The following is a 23,069-nucleotide window of genomic DNA, read 5'->3' as shown; positions in this document are numbered from 1 at the left end:
GGGAAAGGGTGACCTCCCTCCAACCTCCTAGACACTCCTGGGGTCATTCCTTCATTATAGTCATCAGATGTATCAGAGACACAATGAGAACTATGAGTTCTGACTCTGGAGTTCGAAACGTCCTCGGGGGAGGGTTCAACTTAATCGCCATACGTTAACAAGGCAATAACCAACTTCTAAGTTAACTCTTCCATGTTCTAGGGGGTAGAAACACAGGAATCCATGGAATAAGATGGTGTGAAGATGAAGGCTTTGTCCATAGGTGATACACATGCCCCTCTCCAACACCCCTGATGGGCCACCGTACCTCCTTAGCTCAAAGGTTGCCAGAGATGGGAACTGCCAAAGCTCATTTTCCAGTGAGAAACTCTGTTCTTAGGCCAAAGCCTCTTCTCTCTCTGCCTTGGAGCCCACCCAAGATTAGACACAGCGCCCATGTCGAGTACCTGTGGCCAGTGCTGGGCAGCAAGGCCTTGTACAGCTGGGGGATCTTCCTGCTGATGAGCGGCTGCAAAGACTCCTTGAGGCGGTGGTAGTTTCTCTCCAGCTCCCTCTGGTACTCCTTCTGGTCGGGCCCAATCAAGCTCTTGTTTTTCCTTAGGGCATCCTCACACCTATAAAAACGAGACCAGTCAGTGGGCAGCAGGAGGGCAGTGTGGAGGCTGCTTTTCCCAGTGTCACTTGAGGTCATGGTCACCTTATCCATGGCTGGGGCTTGAACATGTAGATTATCCAGACTGGCATTCACACTAACTACATTGACATGCATGGGTCAATCACTAGGAAGGCTAAGTAGGTAGGGGCCCTGGTCCCTGATGGGGACTGCTCATCCAACCAAGGGTCTGACTCCTGGGAAAAGCATTCATGCAGTAGGGCCAGCTCCTCCTGCTCCATCATCTGCAAAGTACCTTTTCGTGAAGTCTTTGAAGCACAGACGTAGCTTGTTGTGGTGTCTGAAGAGCTTGGGGTCATGGGGTATTTCTGACAAGAAAACTTGGGCCACCTCTAATGGTCCCTGCAAGACAAAAGATTCACCGAGTGAGGGGTGTGCAAGGTGCTGGAAGTCAGAAGGACGCTGCCCATTCTCTAAAATACTACCAAGAGGGGCAGCTAGGCGGCACAGTGGATAAAGCACCGGCCCTGGAGTCAGGAGTACCTGGGTTCAAATCTGGCCTCAGACACTTAATAATGACCTAGCTGTGTGGCCTTGGGCAAGCCACTTAACCCCATTTGCCTTGCAAAAACCTAAAAAAATAAAAAACCACCAGGAGTCAATGACCATGCTGATGAGGGCAATGAGAAGAATGATAGTGAGCCAGCATTTAGACAGTGTTCAAGGTTTATTTGCAAAACCCTTGACTGATATTGGCTCTTCCCAACAATTTATCCCCATTCTAGAGATGAGGATGCTGAGGCAGATGGAGTTTCAGCGACCTGCAGGGGGGCAGCCAGCAGGGCAGCAACTGCAGCAGGGTCAGAGCTCAGGGCTTCCTGGAGCAAGGCCAGGACTCTTGCCACCACACAGGGAGACACATTAACCTGTTAGATTTCTGTTATAAGGCAAACGTGGCGAGACATTTGGGAATGCTCCAAATAGATTCATGCTGAGACTCTGGCCTCCTCCCCATGTCCAATCCAAGGACAGGGAGCCAGGGAGAGAAAACTCTTGGCCCCCAACATTGATGACAACAGCACCTGGGTGGGAGAAACCTGGGTGGCCCCTGGGAACTGAAGCTGTGGTCATTCTTACCCTGTGGCCCACACTCATCTGCTAAATTCCTTCTGCCCAGTCTCAAACCTCCTCTGCTTATGCCTCACAAATTTAAAGGGACATTGTTCCATCTTCAAGCATCCTGGCATCACAGACCACCCAGTCATACCTAGTCATACTTGGGGAAGGGGTACCTGTCTCTGGGGAGAGGGTCTCCACCAGTACTCACGTCCTGGTTAGTTGGGTTGGCTCGAGGTGGTATCCTTTATTGGTACCTCTGTTGGTGTCCCAAGTAGAAGGAGGGAGTCGGGTAGATCAACCCTGTTGCTCCCTGCTCCACCCACAATCTCCAGATTCCTCTGCATCAGTGTGGTAGTTACTTGTCCATCTGCTAGACTACAAGCTCCCTGAAGGCAGGGGCTGCTTCCTCTCCAGCTCCCAGGAAAGGGCCTGGCTTAGAGCAGGGCCTGAAGATGTTCACGAAAAAATGAATGCATGAACTAGGCTCTTGCCCTTATCATGTGCAACCACAGGGTTAAAATAAGTCTTGGAAGCCATGACTTCCTGAAGAGGACAAAACCCATTTTCAGCTGATTTCTTCTTTACCTATCCAAAGTCCTGATCAATTGCCTACCCTGGTTTTGCTGTGTGGTGGTGAGTAATGGAACATTATGATATTCTTTTTTTTTTTTTTTTTAGGTTTTTGCAAGGCAAACGGGGTTAAGTGGCTTGCCCAAGGCCACACAGCTAGGTAATTATTAAGTGTCTGAGACTGGATTTGAACCTAGGTACTCCTGACTCCAAGGCCGGTGTTTTATCCACTATGCTGCCTAGCTGCCCCTAACATTATGATTTTCAATGAATTTACCACCAGTCTAAGAAGGAAATGAAGAGGTAGGTACCAAGGAGAGGGAGCAGGTGCTGGCCACACACAAAACAAATGAGGGACCTCAAAGGAAATGGAGAGAGGTGGACTGGTAATGGGCAGGCCACGTGCTCTGCTGGCATCCTCAAGATGCCTGGAGAAGCAGGAAAAAACCCCAGAACGTTGGCAGTCATCCTTGGCAAGCAGTGGATGGACAGGCCAGGGTGCACAATCTGTATCTTGGCCAGGAAGGCCCAGTAATGGACTCAGATCCATCTTACATCTTAAAGTTTAGTTTACCAAAAAAAAGTGTTTACTCTGACTTCTTCCTCTTAAGACCTCTACCTGATTTACTGTAGTGCCTACAGATCCTTGGAGGACCATCTGAAGCATCTTGGGGTCTGCTGGGTCCTGATGGGTTGCAAATGCCAGCTCCTGGGTCTTCTTTTGCATGTCTTCAATAGCAACTTCAATAGGTGTCAATATGATCTAAGAAAAATGGCAACCATAAGACTAGCATTGAGCCAATCAATGAATTTCATTAAAATGACTGAATTAATGAAGTTAATGAAAATTGATGAATTTCACTTGAAACTCGAAAAAGTCCAATGTGGATTCTAGCCTAGCCTTTATTTCCAAACCCTGGTTTCTCCCATGAAGAACCAAACCTATAAGGCAAAAAGCCACTGCTGACCGGGGGGGGCAACAATGTGAGAGTCTCATTTCACAGCTACTCTGAAGGGTCAGAGATGAAGGGCACTGCACTTGTGGCCAGCCCCCGTCACTGCTCCTGACTCTGACCTCCAGCCTCACCTCCTCCTTGTGGATGACGTTGATCCTGGTTTTAATGTAAGGAAAGGCATGGGACGTTGTGAGGATGGTCTTCCGTTTGAACTGCTCATGAAGCTCCCCGTGGGCACGGCCATCTAACGTGAAGGGGGTGCAGTACATGAAGCGCCGAAGGTTATAGTTTTTGTCAAAGTAAGTGATTCTGTCCTTCATTTCGTATGTGTCAAAGTATGGCTCCACGTATGTAATCTGAATGTAGGCCTAAGGAGAAAAACCACCTGAATTTCTGCAAAGTCATGTCATCATACATTTAGTTTCTCCCAAGTAAATCAGGGAACATCTCTGAGGTATCATTCTATTCCAGGCTATCTGTTGTCACAGTACCTTATTGGGATCTAGTTTGCACTTGTCCACAGGGTTAGAATCTTTGATCACTTCGACGACGTCCTCTCCAAAGCGTTCTCCATAAAAGCCCTAAAAAAGAGAGAAAACATTTCACATGCAGGCTCTATTCCACACAGAATGAAAAGATAAGAACAGCACTGTGGTGAAGAGAGCACTTAGATGCTTTAATGTGTAAAATAGCATAAATAATCTTAAAAAATGATTCATTTCACATGCCAACAAAACTTGACTTTATTCAAATTTCCTATTTTTTTTTCCCCAATTTACAAAAAGCCAAAGAACACAAGCGTATGTCCTGAGGAAACACACAATCCTCAGTACAGAATTTCAAGAAAACCAAACAGAAAAGGAACAGGAAGGAAGGTCAATTTAAATGGGGCTCAGAAAGAGGTACACCACTAAAGTGAAGAAAACAATTTGAAAGGGGATGATAGCAACCAAATCCTGACTACTGATTAATCAAAAGAGAAAAGTTCAATATTTGTGGGTCAGATTTTTCCAGGTGGGCTACTCTCCAGGGAAACTTAGTGCTTCCAATGGTAGGTTGGCTCATCTCATAGGAGTATTGCCTTACTTAGTAAGAGGAAAAATTGGATTCTAATCCCAATTCTGTTAATAATGGCCAATAATTTCTCTGCCCTTCATTAACTATTGTCTATAAAATGTAAATAATATGCATCCCTAACTACCTTCCTGGGATCCTGAGGAGTAAATGAAATACTACTTGGGCAACTAGTTTGAAAAATGTAATTAATTTGATCATTATTTTAGTATTCTAAACCACCCTAAAAAAGAAAGCCCTGCTGAAGCCCCCAAATGCCACCTGCCAGGCTAAACATTCAGGCAGGCAAAGCAGGAACATCAGCTCCGGAGCCATCCAAGCACTCACCTCCAGTCTGTGTGAGATCTCTGCAAGCTTGGTTATCGCGGGCTCCTTATACACGAACTCCTGCTCATCCAAATCCCCAAACTTGGTCCCATAAAAACCCACACGGAAATAGGTCCCAAACATCCGCTTGCCATCCTAGGTGAAGACAATGACAATATCTCAACACAAAGAGCCGTCTTATGCCACAAACTATGTCCACAACATGGTTAACTGGTTTCTATTCACAAACTACATCAGTGCAGGTTTATAAAATGGAAACTTCTATAGGCAAAATATTTTTGATCATTTTTTTACAGAAAATATTTAAAATAAAGAACACCACATTATTACGCCCCAAATTGCTAGATATGCAATATGCCTTTTTTAAGGCTAGTACACAAAGAACAGATCATGTATGATGTACTGGTTGAAATCCAGGCAACTGGACTCAATTCTTCTCTGATTTAAAAAAAAATGCTGCTCATGTGTGCATCACACCAATGACATCAGTACTGAAACAATAGTGATGTGTGGGTTTTTTCATGGTCCATATCAGAAGCCCTTCAAAGAGTCTCTCTGCCTACGAAAATGGTACAATGACTTATGCTTGGAAGAGGATTGTGAACCAAAAATGCCAAAAAGAAAAGCACATTCTGAGGGCAAGGCTGGTTTAGTTTTCTAAGGTTCAAATTGTTTAAAGTGTGCGTCCACCACAGATTTATTTTAGGAAGAAACTATGACAAGCTCCCTTCTTACTCTCACCAAGAAAGGAGAATCCAAATGCAAAGTAATTTAAAAATAATCAGAGATGCTTTCTGTCCTCTAGAATCCCACCTGCCATGGGGCTGCTTGGCTATACAGCAAGGGCTTTGCGGTCAGTACCTACACAGAGTTGCCAGTCAATTTGTGCAAAGAGAATTCACGTGTCATTTTCATGCCCCCTCATCCTTATTTTCTTAGACGTGGTCACAGGTTGATACAACCGGAGAAGAAAAATGGTACATAATAATATAAAGGCCATGGAAAAACTGAAAACACTGCTCTGTGGAACACATTATATTGGCATCACAAGTTTAGATGGAGGAGAACTCATGGGGCTTCTTTAGACCTGGAGTCAATGGCTAGTTATACGGATATCCCATGAACTTGAATGGAACGGAAATTTCTTCTTTATTTTCACTACCTGAAATTTAGCATTTATTTCAATTAAAAAATGAAAACACACCCACATTATTCTGAAGAGGGCTATAGGCTTCCTGCCACAGAGGTCCAGGACATACATTGCTTTAAGCCAATTCAGATCTGACCAGGAGAGACCTGGAGGAGACTTTATCCAGTCTTTGCATAAAGATCTGATCACAAAGGACTCCACCAGCACCAGGGCAACCCAGTCTATGGACATCTTTGTTGTGGCGAGCCAAGACTGCCGGCCCTTCTCCTAATGCTGAGATCCTGCAGACGCTGTCTTGGAAAACTCTCAATCTGTTCCGAATTGTTTATCATTTCAGGGAGGGCAGCAGCCACAAACCCCTGAAGAGCAGAGTCTGAGTCCTGCTGATCCCTGCTAATCTCCTCCTCCTCCTCCCAAAAGTGTCTCACTTTGGTATGGATCCCCCAGCAGGATGGGAGCCCTCGAGGCTGGGATGATTCATTTTGGTTGCTGGGTCCTCAGCACAGTGGAATCAATCTTGGTGGGGGGGAAGGGAAGGGGGAGGGGCAATTGGGTCAAGTGACTTGCCCAAGGTCACACAGCTATTAAGTATCAAGTATCTGAGATGAATCAACTGTAAACTTAACATTCCCTGCAAAGGGGATGGTGACCTCACATAAAGTACACGATTACTGAGCTTTACTGCAGACAGAAACATCTCTTTAGGTCTAATGGATCTAATTTTAAACTACATTATCAACTGACTTCCCTGATTAAAAAACAAAAAACCTGTTAACCAAATTGGCATTTCAAAATATGAGAGATATTCAAACAGTTACTTAAAAATCTCCTCTATTCCCATATATGTGTATGTAAAATATTTATTTGTATTTTATGTACAATTTTGATGTATAAATATATCTGTATATATAATTTTTATGTATAAACATTGAGAGGATTCCCATATGCTTCTTTATAGCAGTTCTTTCTGTATGGCACACAACTGTAGATTAAGGGAGTGTGTTCATTAATGAGAGAATGACTGAACCCCAAGTATGGTACACGAACGGTACAGAACACAATTGGGCTGTACAAAATGAAGAAAAGGATGGTTTCGGCGAAAACCTAAAACAACTTATATGAACTAATGCAGAATGAAGAGAACAATTGATATTATAGTATTAACACTTTAAAAAGAAAAACTTTCAAAAGACTGAAGATCTCTAATCAATTATAATGATCTATCATGATTCCAAAGCATCAATGATAAAGAAAGCTGCCCCCTCCTGACAAGGATAAGGAAACACAAGAAACATATTTTTGGACATGGTTGATATAGGAATTTGTTTTGACAATGCTCATTTGTTGAAAAAAGTTCTTATTTCAGAGGCAGATGGATGGAAAGAACAATAAATGTTTGATAATGGAGAAAGAAAACCTAATCAAATCCAAGTTGTATGATCTGAACCAGGAGGGAAAAAAACCCTTCCTTCCATTTAGACACATTAAAAATTCTGAGTTGAAGATGGCCATGGAGATCATCTGGTACAATCTACTACATGGTACTGGAATCACTAGCATAAGAATCCACATGGTAGACACTGCAGGTAAAATGGCACAAATAAAACTCCCTGCCCTCAAGTTAACATTCTGCTGGGGAGGCAACATGCACATAGACAAGTCAATACAAAAATGTTGTTATTGCTGTTCAGTCATTTTTCAGTTCTGTCCCTATTTGGAGTTTTCTGGCAAAGGTAATGGGATGATTTGTCCTTTCTCCAGTTCATTTTATGTGATGGGGAAACTGAGGCAAACAAGGTGAACACAGCTAGGAAGAAAGGATCTGAGGCTCAGCTCTTCTTGACTCTGAGCCTAGTGCTGTAACACTGCACCCTCCTGCTGCCCAAGACAAAATATATGCCAGGTAATTTTTGGTGGGAGGGAGGAGGGGAACAAGAAAGATCTTGTGAAGGCCCATGAGATGAACTGAGATGTCAATGGAGACAAGAGGTAAGGGAGGAGAATCTGCTAGGTATTCTTTACCTAGGTTTTTCTTAAATGAATCACTTTTCAGGTTCTCTTTAAATGGTGGCTCTCGATCAACCAGTCTGTCAATGAATTTAAAATTTTAATTGCAGCTTATCCTTCATTTTTGAAGATCAATGACATCATGGGTTCCATATTAACTCACACATGAACTGGAACAGGGAAAGGCAGAGCTGCACAAAGACTTCAGCCTCGCCCTCTCTTCCAGTCACAAAAGTCCAGTGGCAGGACAAAACTCAAGACATCTTGACGCATCAGATGCAGTGGATGGCCTCAGTGTCTTCACTGTCTGGCCAAGCTCTAATTGCTCCACAGAGCCTGCTTAGAACATACACACCCATTCAAGGGACTGGTAGGCCATGAAGACAGTGATGATCCCAACCCCAAGAAGACCCCTCCCCCAAGCTCTTCCTATGGTAGCCCTACCAGTAAGATGACCAGTAGGCTTTCACTTTTTGCTATTATTGAAGCACTAGGAGACATCAGGTTGGGGCCAGTCCTGGAGGAAGTCAAAGTTTGGAACATTCTGCTACTCTGCTCTGAGAATACGGAGATTCCAAACTAGAAGAGACTTTAGAGCTGCTTCCATCTAGCTCCTTCATTCTACAACGGCAACAGTGGCCCAGAGGGGCTAGTCCTCCCTGAGAGCCCTATTTGTTAACCATCTACCTCGTACCACACTGTCCAAAAGGGGTAGGGTCACAAGGGAAGTCACCCCTGACTGAAGGAGCCTGTATACTGAGGCGGACAGTGTGTAAACAGCAACAGTAGCAACAGTAAAATAAAGGTAATAAAAAGTAATAATAATAATGGTTATAGCAATGGTGCTGGGGGCAGTAGTAGAGCAGCAGCAAGAGTAGTAATAGTAATGGTGGTGGTGGTGGTGGTGGTGGGAGTAGTATAGCAAAAGGCCGGGATAATGATGGAAGTATTATTACTAATTCTAATAAGTAGTAGTATTACTGATAGTGGCGGGGGCGGGGGAGCAGTAACAATAGTTATGGTATTGATATAGAACTCAGGTTTGCAACTATTATCTCATACTATCTTCACAAAGAACCTGTACCAATAACCCCATTCTACATTTCAGGAAACTGAGGCAGACAATTGTTAAGAGACTTGCTCGGGGTCACAACTTCTTCCCAGGGGTAGGAGCTCTGCTGATATAGGTTAATGATTATTTGAGGGTTCCTGTGGTTTCATTTTATTTTTGGCAAGGTAGTGGGATTAAGTGACCTGCCCAAGGTCATACAACTAAGTATTGAGTGTCTGAGGTCACATTTGAACTCAGGTCCTCTTGACTCCAAGGCCAGTGCTCTATCCACTGGGCCACCTAGCTGCCCCTACGTGGTTTCATTTTTTAACGGGAATGTTGAATGAAAGAGCATCCTCAATCTTTTTTTTTAATAATAAAGACTGAATTTTTTTTTACAGGGCAATGGGGTTAAGTGACTTGCTCAAGGTCACACAGCTAGGTCATTCTTAAGTGTCTGAGGTTGGATTTGAACCCAGGTACTCCTGTCACCAGGGTTAGTGCTCTATCCACTGCACCACCTGGCTGCCCTAAAGACTGAAATTCTTAAAAACCTTTAAAAATAGACGTTAATAAGTGATCTCCGAGGTATCTATAATGGTCTCTTTTTGATAAGCTCCATCCCTTCCCCCTTTGATCATTCTTTATGTCTTCAAAATTTCAATGACAATTTAACATCCCTCCTGGGTTTCTCTTCAGAGTTTAAGTTATAGGACCCTACAATCTTTTATCTAATAATCCTGTGATATCTGCCTTCCTAAACCCCAGAGCAGTGAGGTTTAGGTTTTCTTTCTGCCATTAATGATTTCCCAGCTAATTTATCTGCTTATGTTTCAGGTGTTTTTTTCATCTTGAGATCTTGGGTAATTTCCTTCCCCCTCTTATTTCTCCCTAATGTTCACTTTCTGTCTCCCTCTGACAGCAGTTTCCCTGGGGGTTGGATCTCAAAGCCTCTTTGTACGCTCCCAATGAGGCAACCCACAGAAGGACCCTACGGATGGATTCTGGACTTCCTTTGCTGCACAGGCAGTTCCCCTTTCCCGGATTCATTCATACAATGTCCTGTTGCTTTCCCACTAAGGCCCTGGGGTGGATTTCGACAGTTTGTGTCTTCGCGGCTCAGAAATGAGGGGTGGGGCTGAGCTTGATTTCAGCCAGGCATAGGGGAGGTCCCTGGCCCTTCTGCATCACAGGATACTGCACCAGGGCTGTCACAGAGTCTGGAGCTGGGCATATGTTGAGTCCTTGGGTCCAGTCCCCCATCCTGGAGTTCATGCCACTCATAAGTCCATCCATCCTTCCTTCCTTCCTCCCCTCTTTCTCTTCTTCCCTTCCTGTCTCTGTCTCTGTCTCTCTCTCTCTTTTTCTCTCTCACCCTCCTTCACAGAATTCAGATTAGGTCACTTCCACCGTAGCGGCCTGTTGCTCAGCTCCAGATCCAGTCTCTTCCTCCGAGTCTTCCACCCCCTTTTCTTGGGCACCTGCCTCTGGTCCTACTTGCTTGGGCTGTTGTGATTCCCCCGAGCCTCCTGGGGGCATTTCCCTCATGGAAGATCGTCTACCCTCTTCAGTAAAGCTTATCCAGTCTCTCCTGGCTGAGGATCCACTCGCCCTGGATGTGAGCACAGGCTCCCCACAAGGAGCCATCTGGCCCCTTCTCATCTTTCCTAAACTATTGAGCATGATCCTCTCTCCCTGACTCAACTTCTAAAGATAAGCAGAAAACACCACCTTTTAAAAAACTGTTTCTGCTGTTTCTATGAGCTTGTTCTTGCTTCAGTCCTGTTTCTTGTTTCCATTTTGAACAACTGAGGCAAGAGCAGGGAAGTGACTGACCGTGGTCACATAGCTAGTAGGTGTCTGAGGCCAAGGTACACACTCGGGTCTTTCTGACAGTCTCAGTCACCATGCATGGTGTGGCCAAAGGCCACAAAAACAACTGTGGTGGAGGAAGAGAGGAAAAGGAAATACTATGAAGACAGATCAGTGTCCAGATGAGACGGGGCAGATGAAGGCGGGGAAATGCTGGCATAAAGGAGGACAAATGCTGTCTAGGCTAGCCATCTGTATGCCTGCCTGATCAGCCCCCAAACCCCCATCCACAGAGGGGGCTCAACTTGACTCTGGGACTTCATGACCTGTTGACCCCGAGTCTGCATTTTTCCTTTTCTCCCCTCCTTTGCTCGTCAGCTTTCTCTGTGCGCCGTCTCCCCCATTAGACTACAAGCTCCTAGAGTGCAGGCAGGTCTATACCAATGGTGTTTAATACTTGTTGACTGTACAGCATGGCTCCTGGCTCTCCGGAGACCTGCGGCGGCTGTATATGTAGGTGTGGCAGCCCTGGAATGTTTATTAATGTTTATTAAGGGACCCTAGCCTAGAGTGACATCAAGATGGCAGTGACTAAGAAGAACTGGATGTTTCTCTAGCGCTTCCTGTGGGGGCAAGGGCTCTGGAGCTACCCAACAAGCCTGGGAGGGGAGACTTTTATTGTCCCCATCTGACAAGTAAGGAAACAAGGGAGCAAAGATCAGGGTCACTCTTGACCACTATGAGATGGGGTCACGGCAGCACCTGCCTGCCTGGCAAAGCTGTCAAAGGATCAAACAAGGGAAAAATGGGCCCCAATCCCAGAGCTGGAACACAGCAGGCGCTGCGTAAATGCTTGTTCCCTTCCTGACACCAGTCAAATCCCAACAAATGAAAGAGATAACCAAACCAAACACCTGCACCAACAGCACCTGGGTTCCTGGGACCAGCACCCTCCTGGGAAATGCCTGGAGGGAGACAAGAGCAGGGGGGAAGCTGGAAGCTGGGGGGGAGAGGAGGAAGAGGGAGGGAGAAGGAAGAGAAGAGGAAGAAAGAAGAGAAAGGGAGGGGGTGGAAAAGAAAAGGAGGAGGAGGGAGGGAGAAGGAAGACGAGAAAGGGAGGAGGAAAAGGGAAGAGAAGGAAAAGGAAGAGGAAAGGAGGAGGAAGAGGAAAGGAGGAGACAGGGAGAAGGAAGAAAGAGGAGAAAGGGAGGAGATGGAAGAGGGAAAGTATGGAGGAAGTGAAAAAAAAGGAAAAAGAGACAAAAGAGGCATGGGGGGAGGGGGAGAGCAAGACCCTCAGAGGGATGCAGCATGTTGGGGAGCCTAGGAGCAGTGCTGTGTTGGGGTCAGATCTAAGCCTGATGGGGAGAGTCAAACATTACATGTCCAGGTGAGCATCTGCTCTTCAGAAATTAGCAACCTGTACATCGAGGCTCGATTGACAGCTTTGCTGACTTGTGGAGACTTAAGCAAGTGATTAGTCCTGAGAGAACGGGACTATGGCCTCTTTCAGGACAACCTGTTGCTAACTAACTCTTGGGCGAGACAAGACACGGCTCAGCAGGTGAAGGCGGCTGGGAAGGGCTGGCCTGGGTGCTGCGTTTCAGGCTCCAGGGCACCAGGAGCATTCACTGATGAGGGAGAGGAGGTTACATTGATCCTGATGCTACCACTGCTTTACCAAACTCCACTGTAGCGCAGCAGCAGGAGGGCTAGGTGCCATCCATCCTGGTCCAATGGGATGGGGAGGATCCCCCATCAAAGGTCAGTCCCACCTCGGACAAGCAGGTACCCAACCCAGCCTCTGGACAGGAGAGGGCATTCTCTTCAAAGAAATACAGTTCATCTTTCCAAGAGATGAGAAAAAGAGTCCTGCCAAATACCTGCTCTCAGTATTTCGGGATTACTCTCTCTAAAAACCATGAAAATCTGGACATGGTCTTATGAAGTTATGATCTACCAGTCATAGGAGAAAGACACAAACCTCCATACGTAACCCACTAGAAAATCAGACCAGCTCAATACTATCTGAGAATTGAAAAAAAATTCACGCTAGGAAATATGGCAAACACAGAACATGATTTTCTACACTGAAATTCAGAAAAAACTCAAATGCCTTAGAAACTTATGGCTTTGAACAAATGCAGCTATGAACGCAGGCACGAGAAAAGGATGAGTAAAATGCATTTTCTTTTCTATTATTTTGAGCAAAATAATAGGACTCAAGAGAAGAGAGGCTGAAGGTGAACACTGCGTAGGCGTTACAGAATTGGAGGAGCAGATCGCAGCCACGCAGTTCATGGAGAGCTCAGGATTTGTTATTATGCGCAGAAACACCTTTCCAAACTGCAAGGAATCAAGTCTGAGAGTTACCTTGGATACATACACACACAGAGCCAAAAAGCTTTGCCAACTCCACAGGTGACTTGGATCAATTCAAAGAGGAGGATGCTCAGGGATGAGCTCTGGGCCCAGGAGGGCTCCTCCAGCTCTCCAGGGGGGTGGGGGGGGCATGACTGGCTCCAGCCAGCCTACTGGCAGGTTAGAAAGATCCCTCACTGGAGGCCACTCCTGCCAATAGATTTTGTCAAGTTTTTGGCAATTGATTGATTGGCATAGCTCTTTGATTAAAATGGAATTATTGGGGCTTCCACAGAGTCAAAAAGAAAAATATTCACAAAGTACGAACTTACCACAACAGACAATAGTAAAAGTGGGGAGGAGGGTCAGCAACCAGGGGCAAGAGAAGAGAAAACAGAAAGTATTTTAATTAGGGAAATTTCAAAACAAATAAGCAGCAAATGGTAGCAAATAAATTAAATAATGCAAGCATCCATTAAAGTATTCAAAAAAGAAAAGCAAAACACAAACATGCAACAAACTTGGAAGCTAAAAAGCTAGCGGTCCAGAAGAGGTGGACAGCAGAGTGAAGCCGACAGGACAAGGACGTGGGGTGTCTCTGGACATGCACAATACCATGACTGGGTGAGGTTCACGCTCTAGCTAATGAAAAGGAGCCATTTCAGGGGTCGATTTAGCGCCAGGCCCACTAGCGGCAATGGCGGCTCAGAGGTTCTCATTCTCCTTTAAGACCTCATTTTTCACTGATTAAGTGAAGTGCTTGGTTTCCACAAATCTCAGAGGGAAGCCTCGGGCCGGTGAGGCCTCCTGGACACCCAGGCCCACAGGGTTGGTGAGGTCTGAAAGCCTCGCAGCCTTGGAGCAGCTTCATATGGGAGAAAGCAGCATGTCTATAGGCCATCAATGGGGGCGCTCCGCTCGCTCCCATTTCAGTTCTCATTGCACTGGGGGGCTTCAGAAATGTTTCACACTAATGAAAAGGCAAGGGCACTAGATCTCCCAGGATTAGAGAGGAGGTTCTCATTCCCTGGCGGAGGAGAGAGGCGGGGGCTCACACCTGGCGCTCTCTCGGCACCCCCCCAAGAGCTCAATGACCCCCTCCGGCTGGCTGGGCCCAGTCCATAAATCGACCTCTGGGGATGGGAGCCCCACAGGGCTTTAACCCGAGATAACGTCGGTGTTAAAGATGCAGACGGATGAGTGGTCACACGGGGGCTCATTCGCCAGGGAGGCTCATTAGTGAAACGGGGCACTCTCCATGCACGGCCTCCCCCTCCCCGGCCGTCAGTGGCTCCTAGCGCGCCCCACAAGGGCTTGGGATGATGAGTGCGCCCCAGAGCAGACAGCGACACAGCACCCACAGCTAGCACATGTGGGCCAAGCAGGGCCAGGGGGCCATCCCTGGGCTTTACCTCTCTAAGTCGGTACCTACCTCCCAGCCCGTGCTCTGTGTGATAGAAAGCAGAAAAGCAAGGCTCAGGCTTGGGCTCTGGCCCACCTCCCCCAGTGCCCCCCACTGCCCCAGCCTTGGAGAGCCCCGAGATGAGTCAGGGTCCCCACTAACTGCCCCTCACTAGACTGTCATTCTGGCTGCCGGAGCCTTCCGGGAAGCTTAGAAAGCTCTCCAAAGCTGGAGGGCATTCTCTGCAGAGGGGAGACCCCCTACCTGGAGCAGACCCCACCCCACAACAAGGCTTGGGCCCAGTGCTCTGGCTCAGGGGACCAGAGCAAGGGCAGGAAGGGACTCTGGGCCCCTTGGCTGTGGGGGCTTCTCAAAAGCAACACGAACCCCCCCCCCCCCCCAAGCTGGTCCAGGCCATAGCCACAGGAACTCCCTGGGATTTCTAAATCACTTGTGTTCAGAGAGGTAAGAAAGCAGAGGCCTCGCATGTGCTGAGGCCCGAGGAAAGAAGGAAAGGCAGACAGCTCTATTTGAACCCATGCCAAGGACCAGGGCTTAGGCCGCAGGGGCAGTCCAAGCCCCTCTCCTCCCCAGTTCCAGAGCCCAAGAAGGCAGTGCTCTCACCTGGTGCACAATTTTGCTGAAGGCCTCCTGCAGTTTACCATGAATGACGGACAGCTTCTTGGCATCCCGATTGGCTTCATGAATGGGCACGAGCACCTTGTAAACCTCATTCACCGCTTCGTACATGCCAGCCTGAAGAGCCGCAACAAAGGCCCTCAGAGGCCGCTGCCACAAGCCTGCACTGTGCATACACTAATGGGGAGCCCACAGACCCACACCTCAACAACAGCAGCCACAGGCAGGGGAGGCCTCCCAGGGCAGGTGAAGGACCCCTCCTCAAGGAGCACATTCTACCCTTCACCCTGGAGTCCCCTCAATGAAGTGGATGGGCCAACGTGCCCAGTGAGTGGGGGTCTGGGGACCCAGCCGTGGTCTCGCTCGCCTACCATGGAGAAGGAGGCAGCTGCCTGCTCCAGCAGCCCCACCAGGCCGGCCTCCGTGAAGTACTTCCCCGAGCAGATGCCCTCCTCGTCGGGAGACACCACATCGTCTGACACGGCTGACTCCTCCAGGACATTGGACGAGATGTTCTGCAGAAGCAGGTCCAGGTGAGCCACCTGCCTGCCCCGGGTCCCCCTGGGTCACTGCCCCCCCAATCAGCATCAAGGTATGGAGTCTTCTGAGGGCCAGCTGGGCCCTGTCCCTGCTCCTAATTTTACAGAGGAGGGCACTGAGGCCCATGCAGCTACTTTCCCAGGCTCGGTGGCTGGATCCAAACTCAGGTCCCGCTGACTCCTGGCCCTGTGCTCCAGCCAGCTCAGCATTAACCAAGGGTCAGGGGCCTAAAGCCTTGCCCGGTCCCCCTCTCTCCATCTGACCTAGCCCACTTCCAAGGGGAGTGGAAGTAGCTGTGACCCTGTCTCTTTCAGCCCCCACATGCTCCCACCCCCATTCGCCAGGGGCACCTGGAAGGTCACGCATCCCACAGGCAAGTACTTCCGATCCTCCAGCATGCTCAGGTACTCAGCCACCAGTGCCGCAGAGTGCACCAGGCACTGGGCCGCCTCGGCGTGGTTGCTCCTTTCTGAGTGCTTCCCTGCCATGTTCTGCAGCCAGGTCAGGCGCAGGTCCGGGGAGGTCTGGTAGCCCTTGGCAATCCTAGAGGGACGTGAGCCCCCTGAGCCAAGGCCATCTTCCTGGCCCGACCCCTCAGGCCCTCCCCCAGCAGAGATCAGCTCCTCCAGGGCAGGCCTGGCTCAGTGGGAGGTGAGCAAGGAGGGGCTGTCCTCTATTCCTGAGCAAGCTACCATCTTGGAACAATCAGCCCGGAGAGCAATGATAACCAGGGGGAGGGGGTTAGGATCTTGGGGATGTATGACACCAACTGGAGCTGGGGTGGGGGCAGGGGAGGCTGGATGAGGTGATCTCCAAGTTCCTGCAATGCTATAATCTAGATGGGGCAGCCGTGGGCAGAAAGAGGAGGTGGCTGGGGCCTCCAGGGCAATGGGGACTCCACAGAGAAGGTCAGGCCAGGCCAGGCCGGCTGATTGGGCAGACTTTACCTGTACATCAGGTCGATGAGCATCTCGGGGTCCTCCTGGTGCTCCTTCATCTTCACTGTGTCTGAGAGGATCATGTGGAGATTGAAGACAAGGTCCTGCACCTGCAGCACAGAGACATATGAGGGTGGCTTTCTCCCTGGGGGCTGGCAGGGGATTGGCCATAGACCCATCCTGGGACCTCCCCACTGATAAGTCCCAGTGAGTCCAGATGCTGCCCACACAATATTTTTAGAGACCCTTATGCAGACAAGGCCCAGCCATGGGCCACCCCGGGGCCCAGCAGTCCTTTAGCTGCTGACCTGATCCGGGAACGTTGTCTCCCGTAGTTCCAGGTCTTCCTCAGCGTATGTCAGGATGGTCTTTAAGGAGCGCCGAAGAAACTCCTCATTAAAGCTCTGTGAGGTGCCCACCAAGGATGACAAGGACATGGTGACCTGCATCTTGACGCGGGCAAAATTCTGCAACGGGACAAGTGAGGACAGAGGACAGCCTCTGCTGGAGTGTGCCCTGCTCAGAGAAGAGGGGCCCTGGGCTAGGATCAGAGGGAACCCAGCCCCTCACAGGCCCTCCCACGGCACTGGGCGAGCTGCCAGTGCCATCTCGGCCAGTTTTTAGAGGCCTGTGGAGCCATAGCTTAGAGTTAGCAGCTTCTGGGCATTGTGGCAGCTGGGAACGCCACAGTCCACAGAACACTAGGCCTAGAGTCAGGTGGCCCGAGTTCAAATCTGGCCTCAAACACATCCTAACTGTTGCCTCAGTTTTCTCATCTGTAAAATGAGATGGAGAAGCAAATGGCCAGCCGCTCCAGTATCTCTGCTGAGAAAACCCCAGGTGGGGTCAAAGAGTCGACAAAAGGTTGCCAGCTTTCCTGACTGAGGTGTGTGTGGGGGGACTGACCTCAGGGTCTCCCCGCAGGGCCCGGCCCTGAGGATTGCCAAAGCACTAGGAGAGAACCTGCCAAGGCTCCAGGAAGAGGCAGAGGGACAGAAGGGACAGTGCTACACTTCTCCTTTTCTTTATCATAGAACCCGAGCCTGCACAAAGAGGTCCGGTCCCACCACCATTCAATACTGCCCAGGGAGCCAAACAAGGGGGCATGGAGCAATTCTAGGGCTGAGGCATGAAGAGCAAAGACCTCGCCACTCCTCTCCCCTAGGACATGGCAGGAGAGGAAGAATAATTCTCATGATAATGACCATGATTACTGACCAGTGTTCACTGAGGCAAAGGGGGCTCAGTGACCTGACCCTGGCAACCAAGGAAAGGCCACAAGATTCAAACTTAGAGCTCTTACCTCAAGCCAGCATTTGGCACCCCCACCCCCACCCTAACAGCCATACTGAAATGGGAGCTGGGTTCAAATGTTGCTTAAATCAGTGATTGGAGACCAATGGGCCAAGGACCTGGGGCCATGAGGCAGCTACGGGCATCAGCACCTGTGCCCATCATACTTCAGCCATGGCCAGCCTGAGAAAGCCAGCTAAATGAGAGGCAAAGTGGCCAATGTGTTCCTTACCCAATGGCCACTCCTGGCATGGGAGCTCCAGGGTGGTGGTACAAGGAGGAAATGGGGCCTGAGAGGAAGCACCCCTTGTACAGGGTGAGGGGGACTTTCTGCCAAAGTCCTAGGAAACAGCGGCCATGGCGCCAGGGGGACATTCCCCCAGAGCCAGGGCCTCCGTCATCCATTGGACATAGGGGCTTACATTGCCGATCTCGAAGTTCTGTCTCATCAGGAGGTAAAGGGAGGCGCTGGCATGGGAGCGGATGGAGCTGACGCTGCTGCTGCAGTGACGCAGGAGGCGCAGGCAGAGGTCGGCGCACTGCTCCGTCTCCTCTTCAAAGAGCAGTTCAGGGAACTGTAAGGAACCAAGATTGGGACTGGAGGGATGGCACCCCTTCTGCCTCAATGGGGTTCCCAGGGAAGCACCACGTGGTGATGAAGGCCACAGGCTTGGTTTTCCATCCACTCAACTCAGAGAAAGTTTCCTAACTTCTGGGGCTCATGTGACCCGTCCCAACAGAGCCCTCATCGGAATTATTTTAAGAAATATTATCACAGGATAAGCTAAATTCCCATTAAGAGTTTAGTGAGGTAACAAATCTGCGGGCCTAGTACCTCATGGACCTGCTTCAAAAGCTGGTTTGCACGGGGGTGGGGGAGCAGCAATGGGAGAATAAACTCAACTTCCCAGTTAAATCCAACTCAGTTTCAGTCTTTTTCAACCCTTCCTCTGTGTGGCTTGGGATAGGCTTAGCGGCTTCTTTGCCACTGACTCCCATCAACCTCCTGTAATAGGAATCCCTTCCTCCCTCTGTATGGGCCATACCTTGGCCAGGGGTTGGAGGACAATGGGGGCCAGTGGTGACCAATGGCCATCAAGGTGGACAACAGGGAAGGAGAGAAAGAAGGGCTTCAGAGAGCACCATCTACGTGAAACAGTTCCACAGAAGTGGTCCCAGTCACCCACCTTGGAGACCAGGGCGCGCTGAGTGGCAAAGCAGTGCTGCAAGTAGAGGGCACTCTGGTGGCAGGCCATGCTGTGGAGGAGCACCTTGAGTACCCCGCCAAGGATGCTTTCTTTGGATTCCGCCAGAGACACTGTCTGAAATTCAGAAACAGATCCACAATGGAGAGAGGTCAGGGACTCACCATGTGCACTGACACCCTCCCTGGGATCCTCCATGCCCATGAAGATGCCCTCCCCTCTGGTCAAGGAAACCGAGCCTCGAAGCCATGGCTGAAACTCCACCCAACCAAAGATGAGCTCTGCACCTCTGCCAGCTTCTGTCCCCGGCCCCCAACTGCCCATTGCAAGGAAGGCATCCCGTGAAGCTGGGAGCACCAAGGGCAGATCTGGCACAGACTAGGAGAGGCCCATACAAGAGATCATCAGGCAGCTCAGCGCAGGAGATCCCCTGGCTGGAACTAGAGGAGTGAACCCCTCTGCTAAGCCAGCCTCAGAGTGGAGCTGGGAAGGACATTAAGAAATCAGAGGAGCAGCGCATGAGCATCAACCAAGGGAAACGAGCTGTCTTCCATCCCTCTCACGGAGCTCTTCATGGCCCAAGAGGGCAGAACCAGAAGCAGTGGGGACCAGTGGGCCACCAGCCAAGCGGTAGGTTCCCTCTCCTCTGAGCTTCAGGATCAGAGTTGGGGGACCCTGTCAGAAAGGGTGTGCAGGGAATCCTGCCAGACTGGCTGTGCCACCCGCCGGAAAGGGCAGTCAAGGGGAGAGGCCAGTCTTGGGGGAGGGGGGAAGTGGTTTCCAAGAAAGCCGCTCCTATTCCTTCCTCTCTATTTGGCATGTTTCTACATGGGGCTTCTGGAGACTTTTTTTTCTATCCTAGGAATATCACACACAGAGAGACTTTCACGTGAGTCTATGCATGCTTCTCTATAGAAAGACTGACTTCTCCTGCATGGCAGGCAGTCAGCTAGAAATACATTCATGAAGCTCTGGGGCCCAAGACATGGTCAGAGATTCAGTCCTTGGTTGTCCCAGGCGCAAAGAAATAGAAGTCGAAGAGGGCAGAGTGGGCAGAAGTCCTAGCAGGCAGCATTAGAATTTCCCAAATTCCAAAAGTTATTGTAGAACACAGTGAAGTTTCTCTCCAATGGAGAATGTCGTGAAAAGGCAGCTTGGTCGCTTCTCAGAGATGTTGCAGGAGGAATTACACAGAAATTAAGAAGTCTTCTTCAGCTAAGATTCCATAACACAGGTCACCAAGCTTTCTGAATCTTGCCCCGTTCTAAGACTACCACTTGGCTCTCCTCTCTTCATAACATTTACCTGGACAATTATCTCCAAGGCATCCAGAATGATCAGGTTTGCTTCAGTGGCAAGGTTTCCATCAATAAGCGCTTCATGCTCAATCTCTGCCCTTGATCTAATGAAACAAAGTATGAAATTCAATCTCTTGGTTTAAAAGCATTCAATAAAAATACATATCAATAAATACTCCAACATGTACAACCAAAAATGTTACACAGAAAAAGAGGAGGAAGAGACAAGGCTTTGAAGAAAGGAGCAAAAGCTCATTGGGGAGCCCCTCACCCCCACCTTTCCCTGCTTCACCCCGCCCCAGACCTGTGATAGGCAGAAAGGCTGTGTAATCCCGAGGAGCACCTTCACAGTGTGGCACTGCCCAAAGGGCCATGCTCAGATGTGTGGCATTCCCGAGTGGCCTGCCATTTGAAATATTTTCAATACATTTCAGGTCACTTCTCAGAGGAGCCTGCGCCGCTCCTCTCCACAACCTCTCCAACCACCTTGGGGAGCCAGTTGGACTCTCAGGAGACTCAGAGGTGTACAAGACCCCCAATAGAGGAACACCATTCAAGAGCCAGGGCTTGGGCCAGGGAGAAGCTCAGGGTCTCCCACAGTTTCTCCTGCTCCGCTCTGGCTGCAGCATTTAGAGGCTTTCAAGTTGGAAGGAACCCCCCCCCCCCCCAACCGGCAGTTTTTGTCCTCTGTCAATGTAGACTTCAAAAAGCCAGGATCCCCTCCACCATATTGGGGCATCAGAGTGGGGCCCGGGCTTCTGTTTCCATTAGCACCCTGAGCTGAATGTAATTAGTTATTTCTGCTTTATTTTTTGAGATAAGATTCTCTCTGCTTTTGTTCCTGGTCTTGCCTGGTCATCCCAGCTAAGCAGAACGCCTCTGTTAACAGCTAAGTGACCAGTTTTCATTCCCCATCAAGACCTAAAAATCTGAATGTCCTTCAGTGACCCCCCCCCAAGTCACAGAATACAGACCCCTCCCACTGACATTCAAGGGCTTCCTGTCTGAGCCTACATTAGCTACTAATCTTTGTTCCCCCCAAGGGCCCCCAAATTGGATGCACCCTACCCAGGGACACACTCTCGGGGTTGTGCTCCCACTCTCGCCCTCATGGAGAAAGGTCATCTCCCTCCTCTCAGGACTTGGCTTTGCCACCATGTCTTCCCATGGCCATGCTGCCCTTGAGTCCTGTTTGATGGACAGGGGCAGCACTGGGATCCTTGGACTTAAGCTGGGCTCCCCTGCTTTGTGTGGGTATGTCCTCCTCTCCCAGATGTCTAGGGGGTGGGAGGGACACCTTCTCTTCATATGGGATGACTTAGGGCGCTCCAAGGAGAAGGAGACCATGGTACACTTAGCAAACATACACAGAGTTCATGGATTTAGAATGAGAGTCAAGGGGGAGAACAATCTGTCCTCAAACAGAATGTCCTCCCTCCCTTAACTGCCTCTGTCTAGAGGTTTTGGCCAGGACCCTAGTCTAGAGCGGCCCGGCCATCTGCAGCAAGCAAGGCCTCAGGACCAGGCCTTCTGGGCTGCCAGGCCAACTCCTCTAAATCTGCTGCCTCTCCTGAATGTTCTTTTTGTAAGCTGAGACAGCTGAGGCCTTAGCAACAAAGTCCCAGCCCCCCTAGCCCAGGTTTCCTGACATCCTAACAGCAAAATACAGAATGTGCCTCAATGTCCTCCAAATGCATCCCCTGCGGGCGCACCAGCAGAAGGTGTGGCTCTTACTTGTCCAGTTTCTCCGTGTTCTGACGCCAGTGAGTCATGTCTTTTCTCCACCTCAGGTTCTCTTGGCTTCCGAAGGCACTTCCGGAGGGGCTTCTCTCTGCCAATGAATGGAAGACCAAGCTGTCAGTGATTTCCCTGGGAACCCTCTACATGTCCCTTTGCAGGCCCATAATCCTTCACTAGAACATTTTTTTTCTCACTCTTCCGCACTGAGACACCTGTCATCACTACAGCTATAATTGATAGTTTGTTCATATGAACAAATCAAACTTTTTTTTTTTTTTTTAGGTTTTTGCAAGGCAAATAGGGTTAAGTGGCTTGCCCAAGGCCACACAGTTAGGTAATTATTAAGTGTCTGAGACCTGAGGTCTTGAACCCAGGTCCTCCTGACTCCAGGGCTGGTGCTTTATCCACTACGCCACCTAGCTGCCCCCACAAATTAAACTTTTAAAGAACAAAATAGGACCATTTTATGAATCACAATTTCTGTTTCCTTGACTCCTCTCCATCTAAAACAGGCCCAGCAAACTGGGCCTTCCCATTTCTCTTTGTCCTTTCCCTTGTTATTTAATGATTCCTTGTCGCCTCACATGATGGGCATGTTGCAGGTCACTGCCACTCAACCACTCAACAGACTCCGGTGGCTCCCTCTAGCCTCTGGGGTCAAAGACAAAAGGTAGGCATTGCGAACCCTTCCTCACTTCTTGGCCTTTATTTCCCACCACAAACTCTCTGATCCTGTGATTCTGGCCTTGGGAATGTCTTCGCCCGGGCCCCCAGGCTTCCCTGGCCATCTTCTCTGTTATTTTTCCAGTAGGAGCAAGCTTCTTCCCCACTAGTTCCCCGAGGGATTGGAGATGGTAGGGGACTGAAGAGAGGCTGACTGATGGACTGAGTGACCCACAGGCTCTGACCCTTAGTTTCCTCATCTGTGAAATGGAAAGAACAAGACTTCCTCAAAGGAGAGTTGGGAGACTCAA

At 49.2% G+C, this 23,069-nt stretch overlaps 1 protein-coding gene across 9 annotated transcripts in view; it reads right to left on the bottom strand.

The window, feature by feature from the left end:
- The window catches only part of DOCK7 (dedicator of cytokinesis 7), a 168,536-nt gene that overhangs the window by 9,864 nt on the left and 135,603 nt on the right, over window positions 1–23,069 (bottom strand). For 2 of the 9 annotated variants that reach the window (XM_074221272.1, XM_074221275.1), the window contains 16 exons: window positions 22,090–22,186; window positions 20,363–20,459; window positions 19,040–19,174; window positions 18,275–18,427; window positions 16,868–17,026; window positions 16,569–16,669; window positions 15,972–16,164; window positions 15,453–15,596; window positions 15,067–15,198; window positions 14,473–14,487; window positions 4,660–4,794; window positions 3,750–3,839; window positions 3,390–3,626; window positions 2,922–3,065; window positions 909–1,015; window positions 447–614 (listed from right to left, as the gene is read on the bottom strand). In XM_074221272.1, coding sequence (XP_074077373.1) covers window positions 447–614; window positions 909–1,015; window positions 2,922–3,065; window positions 3,390–3,626; window positions 3,750–3,839; window positions 4,660–4,794; window positions 14,473–14,487; window positions 15,067–15,198; window positions 15,453–15,596; window positions 15,972–16,164; window positions 16,569–16,669; window positions 16,868–17,026; window positions 18,275–18,427; window positions 19,040–19,174; window positions 20,363–20,459; window positions 22,090–22,186 — 2,107 coding nt within the window. Of the gene's footprint in view, window positions 1–446; window positions 615–908; window positions 1,016–1,940; window positions 2,179–2,921; window positions 3,066–3,389; window positions 3,627–3,749; window positions 3,840–4,659; window positions 4,795–13,057; window positions 13,368–14,472; window positions 14,488–15,066; window positions 15,199–15,452; window positions 15,597–15,971; window positions 16,165–16,568; window positions 16,670–16,867; window positions 17,027–18,274; window positions 18,428–19,039; window positions 19,175–20,362; window positions 20,460–22,089; window positions 22,187–23,069 lie in introns of those variants that run through there. The other 7 variants (XM_074221273.1, XM_074221276.1, XM_074221274.1 and 4 more) reach the window with 5 other exon arrangements.

Source organism: Macrotis lagotis, chromosome 2 (genome assembly GCF_037893015.1).
Source record: "Macrotis lagotis isolate mMagLag1 chromosome 2, bilby.v1.9.chrom.fasta, whole genome shotgun sequence".
Lineage (NCBI taxonomy): Eukaryota > Metazoa > Chordata > Mammalia > Peramelemorphia > Peramelidae > Macrotis > Macrotis lagotis.
Note: the sequence above shows the minus strand (reverse complement) of the source record. Positions and strands in the feature narration are given on the sequence as shown.